At 35.8% G+C, this 8,584-nt stretch overlaps 1 protein-coding gene across 1 annotated transcript; it reads left to right on the forward strand.

The window, feature by feature from the left end:
• Positions 1-376: 376 nt before the first annotated feature.
• LOC119637199 (cytochrome P450 6d1-like) lies at positions 377-7,444 on the forward strand. The gene is made up of 8 exons (XM_038033052.1): positions 377-776; positions 1,809-1,834; positions 1,904-2,546; positions 2,613-2,768; positions 3,143-3,588; positions 3,680-3,919; positions 3,995-5,299; positions 5,378-7,444. Exons 1-7 carry the CDS (start codon positions 724-726, stop codon positions 4,159-4,161), a joined length of 1,731 nt encoding a protein of 576 aa, XP_037888980.1. The 5' UTR covers positions 377-723; the 3' UTR covers positions 4,162-5,299; positions 5,378-7,444.
• The last annotated feature ends 1,140 nt before the right edge of the window (positions 7,445-8,584 follow it).

Consider the following 8,584-nt stretch of genomic DNA (forward strand, 5'->3'; position numbering starts at 1 on the left):
CGAGATGATTTTCCCTTCTCTTTATTATTATTACTCAAGCAAGTTAAAATTAGTTATAATACTTGATATACAACTAATTCAGAATAGAAAAATAGGAGAAAATAATGATAATGGAAGCATAAAAAGAAGTGATTCAATAACAAACAAGAATACACTTAAATTCCAGCTTTGCTAGCTGACTGATATATTGCATATAGATCAATCTTGATTCAATTTATAAGGTTATACAATGCCATAGATACATAACATATACTGATATATTCATTAATATATATATTCACGATACATCAATTTCAAGTTTCAAAAAACTCCGCATATACTAATAAATGGTCGCCCGCTATTCAATTTACAATTTAGTCCTCCCACACGGAAAGTCTAACAATAATAAAGATAAACCAGAACAAAGTGTAGCAACAGAAACAAGGCAGACCATCAGACGTTGTAATATAAAGACTGCCGTTATTACTTTCAGACTTGACGCCGAGACCGCACCATAAAAATTAAAATGACGCGAATCGGGTGATATGGTGACCGCATGTTAAGTTGCGAGTTTGTGGTTTACTGTTGCCGGAATATGAATATTAATCTCGCCCAATTAAAAATGGCAAGTTGCGTTCACCCGACAGTGCTTTATGAATAAGCGAAAGAGCAAACCCAATCAGTTAAGCCTACTCCCTAAAATAAGAAGATGGATAAGCTTAAGATGTCTCCAATAGGAAGGCAATGGTATTGCTTTTGGAAAAACTCCATCTGGTGGATATAATATCTATAGTCCTGTGACTACAAACCTATGGAGTTCTCCAATAAAGGACAAAGAAGTGCGATAAACCATGCGGTGCGGTATCAATGCAAGGATCATTAAATTCGCACGATCAATGTGTGATAAACCCCATCAGAGGGCAAGATAGAGCCCAATTCAGAATCAATCATAATCCCCAAATCCATGAAGTTCGAAACAGAGTCCACACATGGCGACATATTAGTACATCTACACAAAGCATAAAGTTCAGAAAGGTCAGAAGGTCGGACGACTGCTGTCCATGCAGATATTGAAAGAGTAAGATAATCTCATCCGCAAACATGGGCGCTTTAGAACTTTGAACGCAGGATGGTAAGTCATTAATAAATGCATCGAAAGGTTATAGACCGAGATGGCTCTTCCGCAGAACGTCGCATATGAAGTGTATAGACCGTGATGTACATGAAATAATCAACACTCATTATGTACGACCAGTTAAACAAGATTTAAACCACACAAGTGCAACAGTACGAAAGCAGTCATAACACAGTTTAAAGTTTATGTAAAAGAAGTTTATGATCAACTGATCGAAAAATCTGTGTAAGCAAAAGTAGTTTGTTTGCCCACCAGCAATCCATTAGAAACGAGGCATTTATATATTCTTTGTAAAACATAAAAATAAATGTTTTTCATAAAAAAAAATGCATTTATAAAATTTAATCTAATGAAATGATGAAAAAAATTCCAAAATCGTAGACAATCCGTGGCTTTTCGTACTTCATATAAGACGTTAATAGACGCACTGAGAGAAGTAAAAATGAATTCATAGAGAAGATTGTTTCATCATTCAATGTCGTCCGATGTCGAATGCAGAAGCGACGTCGCTAGCACTATACCTCTCATCTTATTAACAGCAATGAACAGTTTATGGATTTAATGGGGACTTTGTTTAATGAAAGTGAATGAATGCAAAACTTAACGTATCGCTGTCTTATTCAACAAGTCTACCGGGGAACGATCTAAACAAACTGAAAAAAGTTAATATAGTTCTAGACAAATATGTCTATAGAAAACCTGTTGTAGGTTATCAATCAAGTTCTTTGCTAAATTTTAATGATAAGATTGTGTGAACTAATAAAAATAAATTATTTAATTAGAGATAAGTGCATTATGTGGTGCAAATAATATGGTTTTCTGCTTCTTATAGCGCATTTAGTAAAGGTCCGTATACCGAGAGAGAAGTGAATTTAGAAACAAATAAAATTGAAACTGAGAAAATGTGGTTATATTTAATTATTACGTTTGTTACATTAATGTTAATTTGTATTAAAATACATTATAAAAAATGGCAACGTCTGGGTATAGACTATGACGAGCCTTACTTACCTTACGGCTCCTTAGGTGAAGTTGTTCGCCAAGAAAAGCATTTGGGTATGGTTTTGCATGATATATACTGTCAGAAAGCGAAAGCAAAAATTGTGGGCTTATTTATGTTTTTCAAACCGATTTTATTAATACGCGATGCTGACCTGGCCAGGATGATAATGACTACCGGCTTTAATAGTTTTCATGATCGTGGCTTATATGTGGATGAAAAAAATGATCCGATGTCTGGAAATTTATTCGTTTTACCTGGGCAGCGTTGGCGTGTATTAAGGGCGAAATTGACTCCGGCCTTTACGTCGGGCAAACTGAAAGGCATGTTTGACACCATTGACGAAGTTGGCAACAAACTCACTAAACATATAAAGCGTACATGCGGCAATGATTCCGTTAAGACATTCGAAATGAAAAATATGCTGACTACGTAAGTTCGATGTAATCAAAAAAACTCAAAAACATCTCTCTAACCGATCACTTCATCACGCATCAGATACGCAATCGATGTAATCGGTTCCGTAATATTTGGTTTAGATATTGATAGCTTTGCCGAGCCAAACAATGAATTTCGTGTCTTGAGTAATTTATTATTACACGAAAGTACTGCTCTCCAAAAACTCTTCATCACAATGAGGTTTTGCTCTCCATCGTAAGTATGGGAAATCATTTAATATTTCTTCAGCTCTCTCTCTCTCTCTCTCTCTCCTTTTTTACTTTCTTCCTCTCGTTTTTTTCATCTCTATCTCACTTTTCCCGGCGATTATAATATATGCATATATGCCGAGTATAAATAAGGGAAAGGGAGAGATAAGGAGCCTATACCGTCACGTATTCCGAATAACATGAAAGAAAATAAAGGCGTTCTTCGTTTTCCTCTCAATTTTACTAATATCCATTATTTCTATTTATTTAGTTGAGGGAGAAAGTAAACAATCCCTTCCTCCTCCTCTTCGTCTACGTCTTGGTCTTTCTCCTTTTTATTTTTTATTAAAATGAACATTTTTATATTCCTATTTCGTATAGAATTGCAAAATTATTGGCATTTTTGGGTATGGGCGATAATATAACTCATCCTTTAAGAGATATTGTTAAGCGAACTATCGCGTTTCGAGAGAGAAATAAAGTAATTCGAAAAGATCTGTTACAATTGCTAATACAGTTACGTAATACCGGGAAAATAAGCGACGATACCGATAAACTATGGGATATTGAAACTAGTGCAAAGATTCTCGAATCGATGTCTATAGAGCAGATAGCTGCCCAAGCGTTTTTATTTTATATTGCTGGGTCAGAGACAACCGCTGCAACTGCCGCTTACACTATATACGAGTTGGCTATGAGTCCGAAAATACTTGAGTGCGCTCAAAGGGATGTTGATCAATGCCTACTGGCACACGGACTCCAGCCAGATGGCAAGCTAACCTATGCTGCCTTACACGATATGAAATATTTGGATTTGTGCATAATGGGTGAAGCAATATTTTATATTTTCAACCTTAACGGAGTAAATAGTTTATAATGTTTTTTGTTTTGGTTTGCTTTGTTTTGCTTGTTAAAAAGAAACCACACGTAAATATCCTGCCTTACCGTTCTTAAATCGCGTTTGCACTCAAGATTACGCGGTGCCGGGAATGGATTTCATCATTAAAAAGAATACTCCGGTCGTAATACCTCTATTCAGTCTGCATCGCGATAATGAACATTTCCCTGAACCTATGAAATATGAGCCTAAGAGGTTTTCCCATGATTCCGTGTCAATTGCTTTTATGCCATTCGGAGAAGGACCCAGACAGTGTATAGGTACTTGTCCCGATAACAGAACTAACAACAAGGAAAGCAATTAATTCGTTTTTTTTAACCTCTTCTACTACACAGCACAACGTTTGGGTATTATGAATGTTAAATTGGCCTTAGTGAAAATTCTAAGCAATTTTCAAATCGAATCGATCGGACACAAAGAAGTTGAGTTCATGCCTCACCATTCTCCTGCATTAATGCCTAAAGATGGTCTCAACGTTCGTCTACGTAAAAGACGGCAGTGAAAATTCTTCACAACGATACGAGAGCATTTTTGGAATTTTAGAACTAAGAGGACACAGGAATACCTTGAGTTCGTACTTGCGAATGTTAATAAATGAATGGCTATGGAGTGAACGATTGCTTTTTCTATATCTATGGGGATCTAGATGAAAGTGATTCGAGACTTGCTTTTTTTGCGTAGCCGTACAAGAGAACTTGAAAAAATATGCAATAAATTTATTTTGTAAAATTTCTCTAAGAGAAAGTATTAAGTCCTATAAATTCCAAGGCCGTTAATTAAATATGAGATTCATATTTCGGGCATAAGCCTTCAAACGATTCAAGATAATTTTTTATTTTTTTTATTTTTATTGTTGTTCCGCACTGGTTCCGTTCTTAGGGAAATATTTAATTAAGAAATTGTGCTCTGCCTTCACGTGCTTCAAGTACTGTTTTTTAGACCGAAAAAACATAGAAAGCCGCTTAAATTTCAAGTTGCTTCAACAATTCCGAGAAACACCAACTCTTGTTAATTTTAGTTTGAAATGATCGTTTAGCGCTGGATCTGAAGGGAAAGGATACAAAAGCAGTGAAGTGAAGCGAAGTGAATCAAAAATGTCGTCAACTTTTTATAGAAAAAAAAAAAAATGCATTTTTTAACCGATTTGTTGAGTTTCATCAACAACTTCAGCCACTTCCTACGATAATTGCTTCACCTACTACCGTAATCTTCAAGTATTTTAACGGATAACAATCGCTAGCCATCTAATATTATCCTCAGTTCAATAATAATTTTACAACATTTTTTTTTTTTTTGCTCCTGTTTAACAAATCTCAAATAATTACATTCATATAAATGAAATCTTTTCGACAAAACAGATGTCTACCTGTACGTGTATCTATAATTTGTAATCTTTCTTATCTCAATGCTATAGAAATCGTTTTTTCTTGCACTACAAAGGAAACGAGCCTTCGAAATTGAAACAGCATTATACTTATGTCTTCATAAAGGTTATTTACACTAAATTGCTTAAAGATTAAAGTGGAAGGGATCCTTGCAGTAAAATGCACGATTTACCATTCCTGGTACGAACGTAATCAACTTTCCCCTACACTCCTGCATACCTCGTACCATTGTCAGGCGTTACTCGGTGAAGAGTGGTATGTAATCAGTGTGCTCGCTTTAGTGAGACCTTCATAGATTTCGTATGAATTTCCACTAACTGTTGTCTGTTACAGACTTTGTGCTTCCTGCCCCGGCAATTCACGGACTGCTTACGTCGGAAACTAATCAAAGGCTTAAGTGATGTGGCCAGTCATATCCAGCCTTGAATCCAAGACATTGCGAAGTATCGTGATTGGCGATTTAATTGCAGCATATTGGGTCGGTTATGAGCTGCTTGAAGTTTATCTCTCCGCACCGCATTTGAGTCAACAACGATGTACTGCGGATCAGTGACAACGTCCATCTGCTCTTCTCCGAGGTCTGCCACCGTGCTTGAGACCCGTTATTGATAAAGATAAGGACAGCTTTTCTTTTCCCTAGACGATCATCAGAGAGAAAAGGATAGCCGGTATAAATTTTTTATACCCTACACCACATATGAGATAAACGTATATTAAGTTTGGCCAATGGCCTGAAGGACTTGAGATAGACTCACCATTTATTGTGCCGATAGATTCAATATCACTTTCTGCATTGATTGTCTGCTTGTCTGACCATCCGTCGATCGGCCCGTCTTTCCGTCTCATATTCTTGTATTCAACATACATGTCACAATTTATCAAATATTTTAATGAAATTTGTTCCACTGATGTGTTTTGGCGTAGGAACATGTTTCATATGCAACAAAGTGATGATCAAAGTGTAAAAAAAAAAAAAAATAAAAAAAAAAATTAACAATAGCTTTTAAAAGTCGTCTCTGAAATATGCAAATCCTCTCTCTAAGTCCGGTGAGCAGTATTCAAACATGAATAAAGATTTGCACATTAATACTCTTATGTGGTATACATTAGGTGTACCTGAGCATGAAGCGTAATCATAATCATTGTCGTTGCCTGGAGGACCTCAATATTGCTATTTACCGTTAATGTGATCTTATCTAAATTTAATACGCCACGTTACGAGGCACTTCTCAACGCTCCTATCTTACAAACAACCCGTAACTCCTCCTTTAATATTTAGATGAATGTAGGTTTCACTTCAAATGCATTATATTCCAGAAGCTTGAAAACATTGTCATCTCTGCGTGGCTGTGCGCGTAAACGTGCGTATGTGCGCGCGGGCGTGTGTGTGTGTATATATAGAAACGTGCATACCCTTGAGTCTTCTTCTCATTATAATTAAGAAAAGTGTGTTTTTTCTTATATTTATTTTAAGAATAAATGCCCGCTACTACTTGACCCTACCTTCTCTTCACGCAACCATAAGTGATTACTTAATGTTTACATCTCTTTCTTTTCTTCAATGAATTCGTCGAGTGTGGTGTGTGTGCTTGCATATGGTATAGTATGTACACTGTTTATGCTGGAAGCGAGCTTGTACACATATTGTATTTATTTTGCCCTTCAAACGTTGTGTGTAGATTTTAATAACAAATGTAAACACTTGTTGTTAAATATATTGTTTACAGATTATTATCTCACATATGTTCAATTTTACACATAAAATTTCATTACTTGTTATATACGTATTATTACATATGGCGCTTTTTGTTAATGTTGTTCTCTTCGCTGGTATCTGTTTTGTTGCTTAGATCCCTCCGATCGGGGTCAATACGTTCATTTGACTGCAATGTGTGCAGCTGTTCTAAAGTCTTAGCTAGTTAGGCTGCATCTTGCATGTTTGACATTTTGCGAGTTCATTTCAACCCCTACAATATGTTATACATAGTTACGTATACAAAATAAAATTTGTTTTTATCATAAATGCATCGCATTTGTTTGAGTATATTAATCGGTTCTTTTCAAAATTGTGATTATCTTCATTGTCTTAGCGAAGACTTAATTTAATGTTTTGGCAATAACTAGCTAGTTCCGATCTGGCGATTGCAAAAATTTGTATTCTTCGAGGAATGCATTTTTAAGTATTTCGAAAAGTTAGTGCTTTTAAGCTTTCCTGTTGCGGTCCCGTCTTCTATCGTTCCCAAGCACTTTATGCGACTCACTTAGATGCGACAAATCGGAGATGCGAAAAATCATTTCTTTTCTTGATCAATGAATTGAAATGCGTCTGTCCAATCATACGAATTGGCAAGTTTGCCAACAATTCATTTGTTCGTCTCGGACAGATAAAGTTTTGAATATCAGGAGAATATACTGAGTCCAGTAGTACCGAGTATATCGAAGCGACTCAAAATTAACTACAATTAATAGACATCCATTAGCTCTTAGACCGGCGTTAATGTCGCTGATGGTGAAATTTGATTAGTATCGACTTTGTGCCGCTATCACTCATGTTGTCAGCAATAATTTTTTTTTTGTTTTTAATTCGTTTCACATTTTTTTACGAACAACGTTTGCTATATTGGTCATTCGATTCGTCATTCTACCAGTCACTTGACTATTTGGCACACGTACGAATAACTGACAACCAACACTTAGCCGTCAACCGAGCGCCTGAAAATACAAACAAATTGTAAAGATTAGCGATAGAAATCTTTGTAGTTTGGTGTTTGTATGTGTGCTTATGAAAAAAGCTTATAGTGACTGTTGGATTATAGTACTCAGCACCGTGAAGCATAATGAATACGAAGCTCTGGGAAGATTGGCGTGAAGTTAAGTTAAAAAAAAAAGCATTAATTGTTATGGTTTGTGTCTTGAGTAGTTTTTGGCAAAACGTTGCACTCGAAATCAGGACTACAGGGACTATTTTACCTGCCAATCTCTAATTGTGCTTCCTTTTGATTTATTATGCACGCTCAACTGTCTGATTAAACGATAAACGGTTGTTCAAAAACGTTTGTAGCCAAGCATTCACTCGTCTCGCCAAGTGCTGCAAGGTGCTAAATTATGGTCTAGTTAATCACACCTATTGATTGTTTTTACTTGCTTTTTCTTAAAGATTATATTCCTTTCACTTCATAGAGAATTCGATGATTTCAGGTTTTTGCACCGAAATTTTCGCTTTGATGTTTTGAAAGATGCGTTATGCAAGAGTTGGACGAAAATATAATATTAGTTATCTTAGTTCATTAACTGTGTTAGACAAATGGAAAATTCGCGGGTCGTTTTACTTTCAGTCAACAATTAAATTGTTCTTATCACGTCAGTATCCATCGATCGGTTCAGCGTTAGTCATTTATCTTGAGAATGTTCTTTAATATAGACTTTAACCAGCTGTCGTGCTGTTCAAACTTCCCTTCAGTTAGGTTAAATGTGTGTTGGCGACTATTAGTTGATTTGGTGTAAAATAATTTTTTCTAAAGAAACTCAATAAAAGACAAT

The sequence above is a fragment of the Glossina fuscipes genome, unplaced genomic scaffold (genome assembly GCF_014805625.2).
Source record: "Glossina fuscipes isolate IAEA_lab_2018 unplaced genomic scaffold, Yale_Gfus_2 43, whole genome shotgun sequence".
NCBI classification, from domain to species: Eukaryota; Metazoa; Arthropoda; class Insecta; order Diptera; family Glossinidae; genus Glossina; species Glossina fuscipes.

Coding starts and splice junctions, on each gene's coding strand:
- LOC119637199 (XM_038033052.1), top strand. CDS start 724: ATGGTATTGCTTTTGGAAAAACTCCATCTGGTGGATATAATATCTATA. Junction 1,835..1,903: donor TGTTGTAGGTTATCAATCAA/GTTCTTTGCTAA, acceptor ATTAGAGATAAG/TGCATTATGTGGTGCAAATA. Junction 2,769..3,142: donor ATGAGGTTTTGCTCTCCATC/GTAAGTATGGGA, acceptor TATTTCGTATAG/AATTGCAAAATTATTGGCAT.